General features: G+C 40.2%; 1 protein-coding gene across 3 annotated transcripts; it reads left to right on the top strand.

Moving 5' to 3' along the window:
• Positions 1-316: 316 nt before the first annotated feature.
• On the top strand, positions 317-19,100 carry LOC116258821 (phosphopantothenate--cysteine ligase 1-like). 3 transcript variants are annotated; one of them, XM_031636235.2, is made up of 10 exons: positions 317-620; positions 14,235-14,390; positions 14,535-14,658; positions 14,741-14,785; positions 14,874-14,959; positions 15,907-15,959; positions 16,045-16,104; positions 16,605-16,706; positions 18,238-18,357; positions 18,580-19,100. In XM_031636235.2, the coding sequence occupies exons 2-10, from the start codon at positions 14,255-14,257 to the stop codon at positions 18,823-18,825; spliced, it is 972 nt and encodes a 323-aa protein (XP_031492095.1). In that variant the 5' UTR covers positions 317-620; positions 14,235-14,254; the 3' UTR covers positions 18,826-19,100. The 3 variants fall into 3 exon arrangements, with proteins under 3 accessions (XP_031492095.1, XP_031492093.1, XP_031492094.1); XM_031636233.2 differs by having other exon boundaries at positions 319-620; positions 14,235-14,402; XM_031636234.2 differs by having other exon boundaries at positions 319-624; positions 14,235-14,402.
• Positions 19,101-20,339: the final 1,239 nt, after the last annotated feature.

Genomic DNA, 20,339 nt, shown 5'->3' with positions numbered 1-20,339 from the left:
ATTGTGATTTCATGTTGGTTTTTCAAATAAATACAGTTAGTTTGCTTCTTGTACCTGCTTGTTGAGAGTCGTGTCTGCATCTTCTAGTTGATCATCTGATCGAGCCTTCGTCTAAGAAGTCTGATGTGCAACAGTGTTCCAGTCCCATCGGGGTCTACTATACGAACAGTTTTTACTAATCAATTGTACAGAATGACTTTGATCATGCTTTACTAAAAAGCGAAATGGGATACGATGTGCGTTTCTTTAGTTGTCATTCTCTAATTTTAATTTTACATGTAAAATATACACATTCAAAATATTGATGAAATCCTTAATCCTACCACACCAAACTCTTCGAGATCTTCGACCTACCAGTTCTTGTTCTGGGGTTAGGCCACTGCTCAGAGTATGAGCCTCGTGGGCCTTTGTGCGGCCTCTGTCTTTTACATGTAAAGTTTTAGCATTAAATCCTCTGGAAAAAACTTGAAAACTACCAACGGGAGCATTTTACCATTCCATTTTCTAGTTACCACTCCATATCCCATTGCTGCTGCCTCTTGGAGTACAGAACTAGGAACTGCGCAGGCGGCCGGAGCAACACCGAGAAAGCGAGGTTCGTCGGAGCAGCGAAGGCAAACGTGGGTACCCTCTCTCTCTCTCTCTCACATTTGGGCTTTTTAACTTTTCGGTTTGGCCCCAGTCAGCGTTTATGAAATTTGGGTTTCGTGCCATAATCCTCCGTTGCAACTTGTTGATCTTCTTTTGCCGAATGGGGTTCTTCAAATTGCGCGATTTCGGCATTCAGCGGCTATGAGTATGAGTTTTGTGCAGAATCATCTTTTGCAAATTTGTTTGTTTCTTTTGATGCGTTGTTCCCATGCTGAGATTGCTTCATGAAGCTATAAATCTAGACAAAACAAAAGAACAACTTTTACTAGTAATAGGAAACTATAGTTGCTTGAAACTCAGTCGGGGTTGGAGGAACGGTGGGCCCATATAATAGTTAGTGTTGCATCTGCCCCAAAAAATGGGGCAGATTGGAACACTTTTTAAAGTGTACAATGAATCTAACCAATTTTTGGGTTAGAAACATTTCCCAGACAGCCCAGTGGTCAAACTTAGTTTATGTCGTAGTAGACACCCACTTCCTTGCAAATGAAACACGTCATAACAAAGCAGAGGTCCCTCTCTGCAATCATTGTATGTATTTTGGGAAATGAAGATTCACTTCCACAAAAAGGTTGCTGGGGTAATTTGGCACGATCAAACTGGTGATTGTGAACGCTGTTGTCTGGTAGCATTTGCTCGTTGGTACGCTAAAGGTCCACCCATGGCGAAGGATTTATTTCCTGCAATAGACTGATTATCCTCTGGTTTATTTAAATTGCCTAGGAGGCTAGATCAGCATGCTTATCCATTCCCAATGTCATCTCAATTTGAGATCCTGTTGCAGAAAGAGTTGCTATGTATAATACTCGCAAGTCGCAAGGGATTAAAAGAACTACTTTGTATAAACGAGTATCTAAATTTGTACACCTTTTTTATTTTATGTAAAATTGTGTGCCTATTTAAATTTTTTATTGCACACTTGTTGCCATCCCGGTTCAGATTTCAGGTTCTGCCACTCATTCATGTTAACAACAACATGAACTTTTACTTAGTATCAATATGTTCATAGGATCTGTTGAGAGCTGAATTTTGGTCTAGCTTGAACCTTTACAATTTCGGAAGGATAGTTCATTAGTTTGTCTCCTTTAAGCAAAATTCGATACAGAAAGGGAAGATGAGGAGATTAGTGTATTTCAATGTATAGAAAAGGTCGATATACAAAGAAAATTGATCAACGTTCTTTTATCAAGGTTGACATTTTATCTTTGAACTGATTTTTCATTTCATGTGTCAATGGGAGTAGAATGGCATGCAGGACATTAGGAACATATCAAGGCTTGATGCACTTGAACTAATAAAATCTGGGTATACTCGATTACTGATAAGGGAACTACTTTGTAGAACTCAGTGAATATATGTTTGTATCTTTTCAAATTTTGTGTGAAGTTATGTACATGATGTCTTTTTACTGCACGCTTGTGCTTACCTTGGTTTAGATTTCAGGCTGTGTCAATCATTCACGTTCATAAGAACATAAATTTTTATTTGGTGAATGTTTATGGGAGCTGTACAGAAGTGGATGCTGATCTAGCTTGAATCTCAAATTTTCTGGATATGGTCAAAGGGCTTTACCTTGCAATTTTATGATGCCAGATCATCTCCTTTGAGTGAAATTTATAAGGAATAGGTCTTATAGTAAGAAGGGAAGGTGATTTAGATTATTGTGATGTGTATATAGAAAAGGCTGAATTGATCGATATTCTTCAATGTTTTAACAAGGTTCATGTTTTATTTTTGAACCGACCATTCTTTTTCTAAGTTGATGGGACATGGAAGCATGAGGGCATTAAGGAGCATGTTAAGGCAATGGGAATGGGGACCTTCTATTTTATGCTTTATGGAGCATTATCAATTTGTTGTTCTTGTCTTGCACATGATTGTAGAAAGATGTATTTGTTGACATTATTCACAAAGTGGAGCTTGGAAAGCAAGTTGATCTTAAACTGCTTTCAGATGAAGAGTTGGATTAGGATAGCAATGGTGAACAAATTTACTTTATTAAAATCAGATATGCAGAAGTTATGACACGCTGTGTCATCATTAGACCCTTTGAATTCTTAGTTAAACATCTTGCATGTCAAAACCGTAGGATGAACAGAAAGTTTGAAACTTTGAATTAATCCAGTTGTTGTCTTTGCCTCTGTAGTCTACATCAATCATCTTGGTTCTATTGTCAGGTGAGAAGTTGGACATAGCATCTGTATAGTGAATTGCTAAACTTGGTCAATTTTTTTTTGCAGATGGTGTCTATTGAGATTTGTTGGTGTGGATTCATGCCAAGATTTTCATTTCCTATCACTCAAAATAAACCAAGACGATTCTGAACTTTTTAGCATGCCTAACTTTGCTTAAAGTACAAAATAAACCGTACGTAGTGATGGTCACCACGAAGCTCCATGGTCCTTCATGCGGCTAATAAGTCACCATCTTTTTAGTTTCAGATAAGGCTCTTTGTGCTTGCAAGCGTAGGAAATCTCTTTAACTTGGGTATATAGAATCAACTACAAATTCATTTATACCTGAAAATAAAAATGCATGAACTTGCCTTTGGTCCATGTTTGGTTGAAGTCAATATGGTTGGTTGTTTGCTTTGGTGGAATTCATTTTTTTTACTATTAGTTATTTTACTATTAGTTGTTCACTTTCTTTCCATTAACTGTCTGTTTAGTTTTGAACTTCTAAGATTCTTTTTTTCTTTATTGTCAAGCTTGTTGTTAGGCTGAAACTTATCAAACTGTGTCCATTTATGAATCCTTGAGAATGAACTCGATCTCTTTAAACTTTTAAAGTTTAAACTCAGAGGTTGTAAGTCCAACTAAGCCAGATTAATGGAGCTATCGTTGTGATAATACATACACACATACGTACATACATACATACAAACACACACACACACACATATGGGGAGGGGCAGGGAGAGAGAGAGAAAGAGTTTTCCTATGGAAGTTACTTTGGTGCTTCTCTTTCGTCTTTTTGTTCTCCCTTATTGTGAATTATGCAAACTTCTGAAGCCATGTCTGCCAAGGGTCATAAAAGAGCTCCAACATGGAAAACACAACCAAGTAAGCTGTGCAGTATTGTATGATTGTGTAGAAACACGAACCACAAGGAGAGAGCAGAGAAAGAACACACAATATACGTGGAAAACCTCAGAAAGAGGTGAAAAACCACGGCGAAGCTCTGACCTAGGGGCAAACCGCAACCCTAGGAGAGAGAAAAATAATATTCACTTAACTCAACAATTACATGTAAGTGAAGAATATATAGGAGGGAGAGAAAGAGTGCCGCCTAGGGTACCGAGCCCACCTCGGTATCCGTGCCCCATAGGGCCGGGTCCATATATGGACCCGGTTCCCAATACAATATATTCTAACACTCCCCCTCAAGCTTGGCATACATGTCAAACATGCCAAGCTTGCTAACATTTTTCTCAAATTGAGATGTACATAAAGACTTAGTTAAGACATCTGCAACTTGATCTTCAGACTTCATATAGGGCAGAATCAACTCCTTTGAATCTATGCGTTCCCGTATGAAGTGACGATCGATCTCCACATGTTTGGTCCTGTCGTGCATGACCGGATTGTTTGCCAAGTTAATCGCAGACTTGTTGTCACAATACATCCTCATCTTCTCTTTCATTTTAACCCCAATATCTGCTAAAAGAATTTTGAGCCATAACATCTCTGTAACCCCCATAGCAACCGCCCTGTATTCAGCCTCAGCACTGGACCTGGAACAAACTTCTTGACGTTTACTTCTCCATACCACAAGGTTACCTCCAAAAAATATGCAGTATCCTGTGGTAGACCTCCTAGTATCTGTGCACCCTGCCCAGTCGGCGTAAGAGTATCCTTCAATGCTTAGTTGATCTTGCCGAGTGTAGAGTAGTCCTTTCCCTGGGTCATTCTTTAAGTATCCCAATACTCTTTCAGCACTTTTCCAATGACAATCAGTAGGAGCATGCATAAACTGACTTAACACACCCACAGCATACGTAATATCTGGGCGAGTAAGAGTGAGATAAATAAGTTTACCAACCAGACGCTGATACCTCCCTTTTCCTTCCTCATCCAAGATAGTCCCAGTTTTGATACTTATCCTTGTGCCAGACTCCATTGGGGTAAGAAAGGGCCTGCATCCCAGTTTACCTGTCTCTTTTAGAAGATCCAACGTGTATTTTCTTTGGCTCATAACAAGCCCAGTCTCAGATCGCGCGATCTCAATCCCCAAGAAATACCTTAGTTTACCCAGATCTTTGAGATCGAATTCTGCAGCTAACGTTTCTTTCATCTTCCTTTTTTCCTCCTCGTCGTCACCTGTGACAATCATATCATCAACATATACAAGTAAAAGGCTCACCAGACCATTTCTCTGCTTGATGAAGAGGGTGTGATCACCATTTCCCTGTTTATACCCATTAGTCTTCATTACAACCCTTAGTCTTTCAAACCAAGCTCTAGGGGATTGCTTGAGACCATACAAAGCTTTCTTGAGATAGCAACACTTCCCGTTCCGAGCATACCCAGGCGGCATGCTCATATAGACTTCTTCCTCAAGGTGACCATTCAAGAAGGCGTTCTTTACATCAAGTTGGTCCATGCTCCATTTCTTTTGCACTGCAAGAGCTAAGATGACCCTTACGGTCTTCAGTTTCGCCACGGGAGCAAACGTCTCAAGATAGTCAATCCCATATTTCTGGCTAAACCCTTTAGCAACAAGACGAGCTTTATAGCGTTCTACAGTGCCATCAGGTTTGTACTTCACATTAAACACCCACTTGGAGCCAACTAAGTGAGTTCCCTTGGGGATATCAACAACCTCCCACGTATTGTTCTTTTCCAGGGCGTCCATCTCTTCTGTCATGGCCTGTAGCCATTTAGGATCCTTCCTTGCATCTTCCACTGACCTGGGAATAACAGCCATAGATAAAGAGGTAACAAAGCACTTGTAGTCTTTACTGAGTTTTGCATATGAAACAAATCTCTGAATAGGATGAGAAGTACATGACCTGGTGCCCTTGCGCAGAGCTATGGGAAGTTCTTCATTCATAGGACTTGGATCATCCGGGGAGGTCACAAGATTGGGAAGATTGGGATTGGTAACATCAACATCTTCCATCACATCCTTCTTCTTCCTGCTGTAAACCTGACCAAATAGGTGATCTCGAGACTGTTCTTCCACAGGGCCCCCCTCCATCTGACTGTCTCTGTCCTCACTGACAACGTTTTCCACACTTGGAGAACTCACCGTATAATCCAAGAAATCCATGAACTGAATCAACTGATGCGAAGAATACTCTTCCCTTCTGTCACCTAAACACTCCCCCTGAAGAGGATTCGCAGGAAAGTATGCCTCATGTTCATGAAAGGTCATATCCCTGGAGACATATACTCTGGAAGTGCGAGGGTCAACACACTTGTATCCCTTCTGGGTGGAGGAATATCCCAAGAAGACTGCTTTGATGGACCAAGGATCAAGTTTCTTGAGAGTGGGACTATGATCATGGACAAAACAAACACACCCAAACACTCGAGGGGTTAGAGGCCAGGGATTCTGAGTGGGCCACAACACAGAATAAGAGGAATGACCATCCAACACACGAGTAGGCATACGGTTGATAAGGTGGGCACTAGTGAGAAGTGCGTCCTCCCAGTACCTCTTAGGGACATGACGTTGAAACATAATTGCCCGGGTAACATTCAACAAATGACGGTTTTTTCTTTCAGCCACGCCATTCTGAGGAGGGGTGTAGCTACAGGATGTTTCATGAATAATACCCTTGCTTCGCAAGAAGTCATCAAGGGATTGGGAGACATATTCTCGGGCATTGTCAGTGCGGAAGGCTTGAACAGTGGTCTGGAATTGAGTTTCGACAAATGCCACAAAGTTTTTGACAATGTCGGGAACTTCACTACGTTCTTTCAACAGATACACGAACGTACACCGGGAGTAGTCATCAATAAGAGTCATAAAATAGTTAAAGCCACGACAAGTGGGTACTCCCGAAGGACCCCAAACATCAGAGTGAACCAAAGCAAAAGGACGGTTGGCTTTATTGAACGAAATAGGGTACGAGGCCCTAACATGCTTAGACAACTGACACACTTCACAGGCGAAGGTGTCCAAAGAAACAGAATGAAACATCCTAGGAAACAACTTTCTAAGCAACTGGAAGGGAAGATGACCAAGTCTCTCGTGCCAACGCATAATGACGGATCTGGCCTCCACGCCAGGCAACTGACCACTGGTGGCTGAAATCAAAGCAGAAGCAACTCGAACGGGCAGTCTGTAGAGCCCATCAATAGCCGAACCAATCCCAATCTTCTGCCCCGTCCCCAAGTCCTGCAGGAAACAACAATCAGCAGAGAAAATTAGATTACAGTTTAGCTCTTTGGTAATACTGCTGACAGATAACAAATTTACGGGAATATTGGGAACATGCAGGGCATTATGAAGACAATATTTGTTCAGTAGTGATAAACTCCCTTTTCCAGCCACAGAGATAGAAGAACCATCAGCCATAGACACACGCTGCTGCCCAGAGGTCAACTTGTACTCTTGAAACATCGTAGGGTCCCCTGTCATATGATGAGTAGCCCCACTGTCAACAATCCAATCACCGAGAGAAGAATTACCTTGATCACTAGTAGCAACCAGAGCCTGGGCTAACTTAGCCCCCTCGGAAGTAGAAGCATCATCCTGGGTAGACAACCGACTAATGTAGGCTTGCAACTCTCTGAGTTGATCTGAGGAGAGCTTGGATTTGGCAACATTGGACGACCCCGGGCTAGGCTCTGGCACAGAAGAGGCTCGGCGATGAGGAGGAGGACGACCGCGGACGAGACGCTTCTCAGGATGAAGATCCCAACAAAAATCAACAGAATGACCCACTTTGTTGCAGTGGCTGCATCGTCGAGTAGGACGCTGCCCCGTCCCAGAAGTATGGCTCACAAAGGCTGCTGGAGAACTCCCCTGATGGGAGTCAATATGCATAATCTGGCGCCGTTGCTCCTCAGACTCAATACGGGCATACACCTCTTCGATTCCAGGAATCTCATCACAGTTAAGAATCTGGCTCCGAATGGTTTCAAACTCATCACGCAGGCCTCCAAGGAAGATAAAGGTGCGGTCCATCCATTCCTTTTCCCAATACAGGGCATGATCTACACCACATTTTCAGTCATCATTCACATGATAGTCAAGTTCCTCCCATTTGGTCTTCAGGGCGGCATAGAAGGAGGCAACAGATAAATCTCCCTGTTTAAGAGCATATATGCTACGTTTGATTTGATAGACACGTAAAACACGCTTCTTACGACCATACATACGGGCAAGAACAGTCCACATATCATACGCCATCGATTTACGCAAGATCAAAGGCTGAATATCTGCGGAAACCGAACTAATAATCCATACTTTTACCTGACTATCCTCCAACGCCCAGGTCGGCCATTGCGAATCAGTTTTAGAAGGTGCAGGCTTCTCCCCAGTGATATAGTGCAGGCGACCACGACTAGTAATCCCGATTTCTAGGGCAGCAGACCACGAGAGATAGTTATCCTTATTCAGCCGAATGGAGGTGACATGAACAGGCAAGTTCTCACCCTTGGTATTGCTGCCCGTGTCGAGGGCATCATCAAGCTTGGGCATCGCTGCATCAGCCATCGCAATCCCCAAAGAAGGTCACAACCGGCGGCAGAGAGGGCACAACCCACGGCGGCGGAAACAAGACACCCGGCGGCGGCGCAGCTAACCCAGGCGACGGCGGCAGGGCAGCACTGGGAACAGCGACGATAACCCAGGCGACGGCGGCGCTGGGAGCAGCGACGACGGCCGGGCAGGGCAGCGCTGGGAACCACGGCGGCGGCGTTCCTGGTCGGCGGAAAAACGACGGCGGCGCTGGGAACGATGGACGGCGGCGGCGTTCCTGGACGGCGTCAGACGGCGTCAGCACTGCAAACAGCAACAGCAGCGGCGCTGGGAACAGTGTCGGCGGCGGTGCTGGAAACGGCAACGGAGGCGGCACGTGAACGGCGGAAAAAAAAACACTACTTGCACACCAACGATCTCACACGCGGTGGCTCTGATACCATGTAGAAACACGAACCACAAGGAGAGAGCAGAGAAAGAACACACAATATACGTGGAAAACCTCAGAAAGAGGTGAAAAACCATGGCGAAGCTCTGACCTAGGGGCAAACCGCAACCCTAGGAGAGAGAAAAATAATATTCACTTAACTCAACAATTACATGTAAGTGAAGAATATATAGGAGGGAGAGAAAGAGTGCCGCCTAGGGTACCGAGCCCACCTCGGTATCCGTGCCCCATAGGGCCGGGTCCATATATGGACCCGGTTCCCAATACAATATATTCTAACAGATTGAAATAATTTGTTGTCACAATAGTAGTATCATATATGTTTGATCCAATTGTGAAGGTACCTGAGATTAATTTGAGTGCATGAATATGGGAAGAGCTGACCTGAACTTTCAGTCGGATAAAATATTACTTGATGTTATCTGTGGGTACATCACATAGGGAAGAAAATCTGTTGGCATGTAAATACAGCCAGAGTTTAATAGGAAAGCTGAATTGCCAACTTAAGGATATATATTTGTAGGGCTGCACAATGAGTCGAGCCAACTTGGGCTCGACTCGAACTCGCTCGCAAAAGCTCGGCTCGAGCTCAACTCATTTATAAACGAGTCAAGTTCGAGCTGAAAGTTAAACTCGAATCAATAAACGAGTCGAGTTCGAGTTGCAAGAACTCGACTCGTTTAAACTCGACTCGACTCGTTATATTAAATCAATTAGCTGAAAGTTAAACTCGTTTTTAAATTTTCTAATTTCCCTCCTTTTTTTCCCTCTCTTCACCCTTTTAAATTTTCTAATTTCCCTCCTTTTTTTCCTCTCTTCACCCACGTTTCTCTTTCCTCACCACTCATTAATTTTTTTCTTTCCTTTTTTCTCTTTTCCCAACAAGCTTCCTCCTCCCCCATCGTCATTTCCTTTTTTCTCTTTTCCCAACACGCCTCTTTTTCTCCTTTTCTCCTTCCCACGTCTTCATTTCCTTCCCTTTTTCTCTTTTCCCAATACGCTCTCCTCCCCACGTCGTCCCATGCATAGCCAGCTAAAAAGGAAGGCATTGTCAATAAACGAGCCGCTCGAGCCGAGCTCGAGCTTGAAGACAGTCACTCGAGTCGAGCTCGAGCTGAAGCTATGAAGCTCGTGTCGAGCTCGAGCTGACTAAACATGAGTCGAGCCGAGCTTGAGCTCGACTCGGCTCGTGTGCAGCCCTATTAATATCTGCAAATAAATGCTCAGTCAGACTGGTTGTGGATGGAATTCAGTTAATAAATGCATTGGTGTGGCTGATGATGTATGGAAGGACTATCTTCAGGTGATTTAGTATTTTCACTTGTCTTATTTAATAGTAGTCTATTATTATAAAATATGTGTTTGTTTATATAAGCATCCTAGTGTGAAAGACCACCAGAGAGACTTTTTCAAGTTTTACGAGGAAAAGTGATTTTATTTGCTTGAACTCGAGTGCTTTCTGGACATGCATCTTTTCCAGTTTACCCAACTTAATGTACAAATTGGTATATGCAAACTATGGCTTCAGGTGACAAGGAGCTCATTGATATCTATGGTCCAACTCATACTCGTCCTTCAGCTCATGATCCTTCCCAAGGTTATCTGATATTAAAAATGATGTGAAAGATGTTAAGGACTTGGCAAAGATTCCTTCAATTGTACACTGCTTGAAGCAAGAGTTGCTTGTAGGGAATCATATTTGCATTGCTGCATGGATAGATGAGTTAGTCAAAATAGAATAGGATGAAGAATTAATTATGCTGGTGGGTATTAAATTTAAGGATGAAAATGCTCGAGAAGCATTTATAGCACTTCCTGAACACCTTTGAAAAGCTTGGGTGAGGTTTCTCAAAAAATCAAACTGAGGTATATGAAAGTTATTTTTCACCATAATATTCTTCTTCTTGTAATGTTGCTTAGCATGTACCTATCGGGCTCAGTATTTGAAGATGGTGATAACTTCTTGTCTATACATGTCTATGGTTTTCTTTAGATAGACATGAAGCTATTTGTATATGATAGTTCATGAACATGAGTTTCCATTTCTTGAGGAACTTGAAATAATCTAGAGATTTAAATGGTTTTGGAGAATGAGTGTTCTATTTGAATGAATTGAGCCAACCTGAACCACAAACGCTTGATGATAACAACTCTTGATTTTATCAAATACGACATGCCATGCATTTTGTATGTCCTTAGTGATACAAGAAATTTTGTGGCAAATCTTCATATGCATCTTCATTCATCTGGACATCTTGATTAATTTCTTTGATTTTGATGTCCTTTTCAAATTCTCTAGATGCATCTTCAGAATTTGGATCTGGAGCAAGAATTTGAGTCTGTGGGTCTTCACTATGTTGACATGTAGTTATTAAAGATTGACAAACATGGCAGTTATCTTGAGGTTGTCTTGATTCTCAAAGTTCTTGAAGAAATCAGTTCAAACTTCAAACAATTAAAGTGAAAAGGAAAGCAATGGTGGGAGAGATTCTCACCTAGTGCAGGATGACCACAAAAAAGAGGACAGAATAAAATCACAACCTAAAATTTTAAGAAAATCTGGGTTTACAAAAGTGTAGTGCTGCAATTCCATCTTTTAGGTTCTGATTCTTTATCAAATGTTTATTTTTATCTGGATAAGCATACCAAAGGGGGCCTAGTGTACCAAAAATTGTCATTTGAAGATCAAAACCAGTCACTACCATATGCATCTGTGATCAATATTGCCTCCTTTTTACTCATTCTCTCTCTAATCTATATGTGTGTGTGTGTATGTGTGTCTGTGTATTAGACAAACTCGCCCAAAAGTTAAAAGGTAGTCATGTCAACACTTCAGGACATGATGGACATGGGTACAACTTTGGGGACTACTTTGACATGGTCAAAGCTATGGTTAATGCAGTGAACACACCAGGTTCTTTTTTCGTCCAGTGTTGTACATGATGAACTTTGATTGGGTCCAATTTTGTAATGCCTGTTTGGTGCATGAACACCGGTATAGGGGTGCCACACTTGCATCCTCATGTTGAAGGGGGCGTGTCATCTGGTTTGGTGTGTCTATATTACATAGGTTAAATGCGGTTAACAGTTCTCATCCAATCAATATAAAGGTTCCAGAATTAGGTTTAGGACCTAGGCCATGTTATTTGAAAGCAAATTTCAGGAATCCAGGCTTTTCAGTTCTTCATTAAACACAAGCTAATTAGCTTGGACAAACACTTCACTGCATCATGCTTTATATTTTTGTTTGTAACTTTTGCTGCTACTTATTGGGTCAGCCACCAAGCAGTGATGCACTTGGTTTTTACTAACTTTCCTAGTAAATACACTGTTCAGCTATGTCACATGGGTGCGGGTACGGTACGGGTATGGCGGTATGGGTTTAGACATGGCAATGTTGAAAATTGTGGGTACGCTGGTACGGTAAATTTCATATTTTCAAAAATAATAAAATAAAAAAAAAACACATTAATAGTTCACTTCACTTCATTGTCAAAAAACATTTTGTGGGTACATGGGTACGAATCCCCTACCATTTCCTCCCCCTGCACATGGTGGTGGAAGGAGGAGGGAGATTCTTCCCTCACTGCCGTACAGCAGTGCCCTTGCCTTTAGCTGGTGACCGTCTAACAGTGCCGGCAAAAGGCCTGTCGCTGTTGTCCAGCAGCAGGGGAGAATCTTCATTCTCCTTCCACAATCATTTCAAAAAAAAAAAAAGTACATGACAGTCGCTGCTCAGGCTCCCTGCCCACACAGTGATGCATTCCAGGTAAGTGTTTCAACTTATTTCAGATTTCTTATATTTGTCTTCGTTTCGTTCTTTGTAGCAGCACCTTCCTACACGTAGTGCCTTTGTGATGCTGATGAGAGAAACCCCCAAATATAGAAAACAAAGACAAGCGCCATTGTCATGAAGTCGAACAAGTCATCCCCAATAAAAACATCTCCAAATTAAGAAAATAGAAAGACCGACGGTTTTACCATTCAATCTTCAAACAAAGACAATATCGAAATCCTAAATTGTAATATCGAAAAGAGAAAAAAACACACACACACCTGGCTGCCGACGGACAACATTGGACGTTGCCATGGGTCGTAGGACGTTGTCATCGCCACCAGTCATGGTTGCACGCAGGAATAGCTGCAGAAAACGCAGTGAGTCGAGCTCTGCTGCAGAGCTCGACATTGGATCATTGTATAAAATCGAAGAAAAATTTGGATTTAGATCGTGTCTGACCCAAACCCGATCCAACCCATACCTGAACCTTCCGCCGTACCCGCTTTTGCGTACCTGAGTACCGAAGCTGGTATGTGAAGCAAACTCACGTACCCGTGTCACGTAGTTGTTCAGCTGTTAAATTCATAAATCTCTTGCTCAGTCAATTTTGAAATGTAATTAGCATATTTTAACTGGATACTTACTGTAGCAATCATTCTTCCTTAAGTTAGTCTCAACCTAAGTCGCATGGAGTCATGGACTCTTTAATTTTGGTAATGCTCCTGCGTCGACGTGACGTGGGTGCGGGTGAGATTCGCACCCATACACAGTTAAGGTGAGTCGGGTGCGGTCAGCTGCACCCGACTATTTTCGTCATATTTGGACACGCACCTGCTCGCATTTGACGCGCGCCTGAAAGCAAGCTTTTTTCCAGCTTGTCATTGGATCAGAGATTAAGTATCTTAGCTCTTATATGACTAGGGTAGTTTGTGTGTGTGTGTGTGTGTGTGTGTGTATATTTGTGTGTAAACACACACATACACATTTCCTTTTTAAGGGTTTCATGAAACCCACATCCTGCGTAATGAGGCATGTTTCCTTTTTTCATTAAACTACGGAATTGTACCGAGTAAAATGTAAACATCTCAGTTTCTGGTTCTGTAGGCGTTACCTTATGGAGTTTCTTAGTTGCTTTGTTATTTTGGTTAGGTTTGTATACATATAGATAAACATAGTGACATACATATATATGTTTGTGTTTGTTTAATGTATGTGTGTGCATATGTGTGTTTTTTCCCCAAATCTGGAACATGTACATGTTTAACCTGTATATGTGTTCTATAGCTGGTTATGTATTTGTTTACGTATTTTCCATATATCTGGCTGTGTTTTTATATGTATCTTTTGTATTGATTTTAGTTGTCAGCTGACCTGGACGAACTCAAATTCCTTAGTCCTGAGGGTTCAATCGACAATTAGTTGTCTTTCGATTGTGATAACTTAGACTAAATTAGTGCATTGTCAATATTTTATGATATTGTTCTTTGGTTTCTAATTCTTGTAACACATTAAAAGTGCATGATTAGATGCTTCTTTCGTGGATGTTCTTAGATTGGAAAGTTATTCTACTTGGCTTTGTGTCATTAGCTTTGAATATGTTCAATGTATTTTTTTACTATAGGTGTTTGTTTTATGATTCCTTTGTATAGGTTCATTAATTTCTTGGAAACCATTAACATCTGAAACATTCTAATTGTGATGCAGTCAAAGTTTTCTGAAATTTGATGGGGGAAAAGAATGAACAGGGGTCTGATTTTGTGACTTTGGATGTGAATGCGCAAACCTTCTTTTCTTCAGCTCCTCCACTGAAAGATGAGAGTGATATTGCTAAGAAAGTAAAAGATTTCATTGCGCAGAATGGTGAAGCTATTGGCACGTTTTTTTTCCAAATTCTTCATTCTATTCCAAGTCATGCTTAGTGTTTGTTGCAGCATGTGATCAATATGCTTCGACGGGTACAGGCCAGGATAGATTTCTCGTGAACTTATGAACCTTGATATGCAGAGCGTAGGAGGCTAATTGGGATTGTCTGTGTTACATCTGGGGGCACCACTGTCCCTTTGGAGCAGAGATGTGTGCGCTTTATCGACAATTTTAGTTCAGGCCATCGAGGGGCAACTTCTACCGAGTAAATTTTTCTCTTCTCACAATATATTATTTTGTTTAATACAACATAACCTTGCGACAAATTATTTGTTGCATATGTGCAGATATTTTGTAAAGGCCGGATATGCAGTTATCTTTCTCCACAGGCGGTACCTAATTTCAATTAATTGTTTGGTCCCAGCAAATTTTTTGTGGATAATTCGTCAGCTGTAGTGATGGTTACCTACTTGTTTGCAGTGGGACCTGTCAACCTTATTTTCGGGATATTCCAGAAGATTCATTTATGGAATATTTTGAGCTTAATGATGAGTTGACTGTTAATGGTAAGAGCTTTTTAGATGGCTTTATATGAAGTTCAAGGCTTTAAGCATCTTGTGTTCTTTTAGTATTTGTCGCAAATTTTCTTCTTGAGATGGATTGCTTCGGTTTGCTGACACCTTAACCTGAACGCTCAATAACTAATAATTTGGAATCTTAAAAGGTCAAGTCCTAAATTGAATAGCTTTAGATGCCTATATTGAAGAACCTATAAGGTCCATTTGCTTGGCATAAATAAGGGGTGGGGAGACATTTCAGCAACACACACTTATAAGAATTTAACACCAAGAGAAATTAAACAGGGGCCAATGCATTGGTCTGCTTTTTTGCGTCTAAAATAGTACTTAAAAAGAACCAAAGAAGTAAGCAAAGGGACTTTATGTCGTGAAGTACTGGGATGAAATGCAATTCACGTTTCCTTTTGGCATAAATATAGGCAGTTTAATAATCAGATTATACTTTATTCCGGTGGGAAAATCATGACCTGTATGATGTAGATCAGGTGGATGTTGTAGAAAAGCCATACCAAAGGAGTTTTGCCAGCTGAAACAAATTTTTGTGAATACAACAACACCATCCAAATTTATTGCCTTAGCAACTTCCTGCATATACATGAGGAAGAATGCAAATTATGAGTAGAAATTTAGAAGAGGACAAGGGTCATGGCATTTCATGCAATTTACTCTATTCAACTATGATTTGTTGAAAATTCTCTTCATTTTCATATCCTATTAATATCTTCTTTAAATGGCCATTGTTGCTTGCATTTCAAACAATCAGTGGCTTATCTCTGTATTTTGTAGTCTCATGTTGGTGTTTGGTTCAAGGTATGTGTAGTACTACGCTCATTATGTTTTTTAGTGTGTTACAGAAAATGGGATTCTGTTTATTCAGTTTCCTTGTTCAAGTCACTTTTTATGCTTTCTATTTATTATTTAATCTATTTGTTCAGTACGGCAGGCACATATGGAAGTGATGAAAAGTTCAATTGGCAATTATCATGCTGTATGTTCAGAACAATTGTCTTTGAGATTTTTTTCCTTACATGTACAGGAGTTGCTTTTCTGACCCCCCATCCTCTTGGTTGCAGTCTGTAAGGGGTGGTCTTCTACTGAAACTTCCATTCACCACTATATTTGAGTATCTTCAGGTTCTTACCTACCTGTTGGAAGTGTCCTTTTAACTCTTCCTCCACATGACTAATGTTGTCAAATGATTTAGTTGTTTCTTGTTTTGCTGTTGATGCTCTATAAGAAGAATGGCATCTTGTATAATGTTTAGACATGTGTTATTTAGTCTTGCAATTTCACAGGAATTTATCAAGGAGAAATTACTAATACTATGCATAGAAAGATATTAATAATCTTGTGATTTTAAATTTAGGGAGTGGGATAAGTGTGGCCTCAATTCTGAGGGCATTTAGGTCAAATGGCAATGAGAATAAGATGATTGGATGTACGTTAGTTAAGCAAAGAGTTTTCTAGTCTTCTAGGAAAGGAAAATATGACGAAGTATTATGCCCTAATAGCATACTACTCCTGTTTCGACATTTTGACTCTTTAATTGCTTATGAATTGTGATTGGAAATAGACTAGTGGTCTGAATATGGTCTTCAGATGTTATTACATTACCTTTGTTGTCATTGAGCAGATTCTGCGAATAGTTGCAACATCTATGGACAGTCTTGGGCCAAGGGGAATGTTTTATCTTGCTGCTGCAGTGTCTGACTTCTATGTTCCTTGGATGAGCATGGTGAGAAATTAAAAACATTGATTCATAGTATTGCATTGTCAAATTTCATTTTGTTGACACGACACATATTCTTGTTCCATTATTAAGTTGCTGGTCTCTCTAAATAATAAGTTTGTTAGATTTTGCTCTCCACAGTTGTAGTGGTTTACTTATTCACATAGATACCATCTGCCACTTTCAGCTTCTCAGGAGATTCTGATCTGCTGCTTCTGTTATGAGGGGAAAAAATGACAACCTAGACATGAATTTAAGGGTCACAAGAGGGTCCTTTATTTATTTCTTTTTTCTCCAGAAAAATAAGATGAATATAAGTTGTCTGGTTTACTTATTCACATAGATATCATCTGCCACTTTCAGCTTCTCAGGAGATTCTGATCTGCGGCTTCTGTTATGAGGGGAAAACATGACAACCTAGACATGAATTTAAGGGTCACAAGAGGGTCCTTTATTTCTTTCTTTTTTCTCCAGAAAAATAAGATGAATATAAGTTGTCTTTGTTCTTAGAAACAGGTTGAATGTTTATCTGTGCATTTTAACTAATGGTCTTATATGGTTATGGAACATCAAAGCTATGAAAGGAAAAGCAGAAAAGAAGTTCAAATCATGTAATTTTCTGAACAAAAAACTTAAACTTGAGACTCATGAATGATACAAAAGAACAACAAATATTTTATTGAAAAAAAAAAAGAAACTGATCACTACTGAGTATAGGGTTGGTTATGCGTGTGGCATGGTGAAATTGCTTGGTGTCACTTTCTGTTCCTTTGGGGCATTGACATGACGAAGAATGTTAAAGGAGTATTTCTAGTTTTTCCATCAAGAATGTGCTTCCTCTCTCTTGTCATGTTGCTTCTATGTTTTGGAAATTCCTGCCAGAAAACCAACATGATTCATCTGTTTTACTCAAGAGAAGTTCTCAATCAAAAGGGAAATCACCCAAAAAAGTCGAGAGACCAAGAAAGATAAATTACGTTGAAGTTTGAGGGTCTTTTCGTTCATTTTTTCCTTAACTTTGTGTCTTTTATCCTCTTATTAGGTTCCTCCTTTTCCCCTTTTCTTTTGGTTTATCCATCCTGTGAGCAGTGTTTCACCATATTTTCTCTTCCTCCTGTCACTTGTCTTCTTCCTTTTCTGTTTCCTCTTTTTGGTCTGGTTGGTAACAGAGTTGGGTGTTCTTGCATTTACACAATTATTTTCATAATCGTGCAACTTCATGGTTGGCCTGGCTTCTACTCCAAATTTAGCTTAAATAGCTTATGGAGTGACCTTTTTTCTTATCAAAATAGTCATTAAGTCCGAATATGCAGTCTCATCATGGTAAATCTATGATTTCTTGGCTAGTTAGATACGCAATGTCATCTATGAGTTCGCTCTAGATGTTCTGTTTCACGTTCAGCTTAGCTATATTAAGTTTCAATTGAAACTTTAAATAATCTCAAGGATGAATATCAGTTGATATTGACTTGGGTTTGATGACTTCTTGTGGATCACCTTGCACCTGATATTACTTGAGTTGTTGTTTATGATGCAGGTTGAACACAAGATTCAGTCTTCAAGTGGTCACTTGAATGTGAGCCTTGCTCCAGTGCCAAAGATGCTGTCAGTGTTGAGAAATGAATGGGCTCCAAGGGCTTTTTGCATTTCTTTTAAGGTGGGTAAGAGATGCAAAATATATGGCACTAAGTGATTACTTATCACAATATTTCTTCATATTTAAATTATGGGATCCGTAATTGACTTGAAAGTTGACACTTGACTGTCATACAGCAGTTCCCTAAATCCCATCCTTGTTATGCAGATCCTTCTGTGATCAAGATTGTTAGTAGGTTTTGATTCAATATCTTCACTTTATTTTTTTTTTTCGATGCGTTAGTTGGAGACAGATACTGAGATTTTGTTGGAGAAGGCTGAGATGGCACTCAACAAGTACAAGATGCATGCAGTTGTTGCCAACGAGCTGCTCACACGTAAAGAACAAGTAATCGTCCTCATTTCAGGTAAGAAGATTACAATCCGCAGAACAGAAGAATTCAGAGATGTAGAAGATCCGCTCATCGACCTCCTTGTGCAGAACCATTTGGAATTCGCTAAGCAGCTCCAAAGTAACGGTTCTGCTTGAATATTGATATCTGGACACCCCAAATTCGCACTGCTTATTGTACAAAATAAAAGTTATTTAAAATAAGAAATAATCAGATTAAAAAGACAGACACCTTTCTGTATGTATTCTTTATGGCATTTACACTATGCAGGTAATAATGTGAAGCCCACGTTTGTGCAGTTCATGTGTCTCATCCATATCTCTTACCACCCTGTTATGTAGTTGTCTTCTCATCATGCTGTAACTTCTGAATCTATATTTTAAAATAATAAGAAACTTACTTTTTCCTTTTATGGATTCTTTCGTGCTTTGGGTTTGGTTTGGAAACCGTCATCCCCAATCTGTACTCACAGCAATTCTGTTCACTATTCCGTTTGGTATAATGCTTTCTTTCTTTTTCTGCTTTTTCTTGTTCTTCTTTCATCAGTTGAATCCTGTATTAAGTTAGCTAATTTATCATATCCAGCGGTATCCTTAAAAAATATTGGCATGGTCATCATATTTTAATTTAAATATGTACGGTTTTGTATACACATGTAATTTGTACTGCAATTTTGCTCTCCACAGTTGTAGTGGTTCTTCTTCCTTTTGGTGGAGCAAACGCCACAAGATTATCCAAACAATTTGCAAAGAAAGGTTGAAATATTGGTCATTCATTGTCTGCTCAAGCTCTTTTCACATTTAAGGCTACGATGGAATCTATGGTTGCAGGAAAATATTTCTCATTTTACAGCGTTGGACCGTGTTCTGGACATGGGTCCTTAGGCATTACAAAACTCTTGGAGAAGGAAGGACTTTTTTTGGGTGAGCAGGAGGTTAACAACCTATTGTCGGGGAAAGAGGGGGAAAGAGGCCCAAGCGATTAGGAGGTTAACAACTTAATTTCGAGCAAAAGAGGTCTGTCCATCCCTCCCCTTTTTTCGGCTATTAGAGTGTTATGATCCCACTATTTATAATTTTAGGGAGTAACACTTATGAGAATCAAATCGACAATATGTCTTATATGTGATTTGGCTGCTCTACCAGCTATGGTACACCCCATGGAGCAGAGAATGAGGAACTCAACTCTTTGGAAAGGAAAACTTCAATTCTTCTTCCATGCCAAGCTTTAGAAGACCAACCAGAAAAATCCTAGGCTTTATAATGGAAGCATTGATACTTGATCCAGGGTTTTCTGCTTCACACCATTTACATGTTCCCTCTTGTCACTTGTTCACCATTTTTAGTGGTTGGTTGGTTATATATGGTGTTGATTGGACCCAACAACAGAAAATCAAAGTACAAGTCCTAGAAGTTTCATTTGTTACAATCTAAACTAGCCATTGTTAGGCAGCTTTCATAAGCTTTTCTCACCTTTCCATGATGTTCCATACCAGTGAACTTCTCAAATTTTTACTCGATATCTTGTGGCTACAAATGATCTTTCTTGCAATCAACGGAACCTTGATTGGGTAGTTTCCTCTCTTTAGAAAGGGAAAATTATAGATATTGGGATCAAATGCGGCATCAACTTTCACATACTTTGGCCATTC

The sequence above is a fragment of the Nymphaea colorata genome, chromosome 8, assembly GCF_008831285.2.
Source record: "Nymphaea colorata isolate Beijing-Zhang1983 chromosome 8, ASM883128v2, whole genome shotgun sequence".
Lineage (NCBI taxonomy): Eukaryota > Viridiplantae > Streptophyta > Magnoliopsida > Nymphaeales > Nymphaeaceae > Nymphaea > Nymphaea colorata.
Note: the sequence above shows the minus strand (reverse complement) of the source record. Positions and strands in the feature narration are given on the sequence as shown.

Bases quoted from the DNA above. Each gene is read 5' to 3' on its own strand.
- LOC116258821 (XM_031636233.2), top strand. From the start codon at position 14,255: ATGGGGGAAAAGAATGAACAGGGGTCTGATTTTGTGACTTTGGATGTG. The intron at 14,960-15,906 runs GTAAGAGCTTTT...CTATTTGTTCAG, and splicing joins TGATGAGTTGACTGTTAATG to TACGGCAGGCACATATGGAA. The intron at 15,960-16,044 runs GTATGTTCAGAA...TCTTGGTTGCAG, and splicing joins CAATTGGCAATTATCATGCT to TCTGTAAGGGGTGGTCTTCT.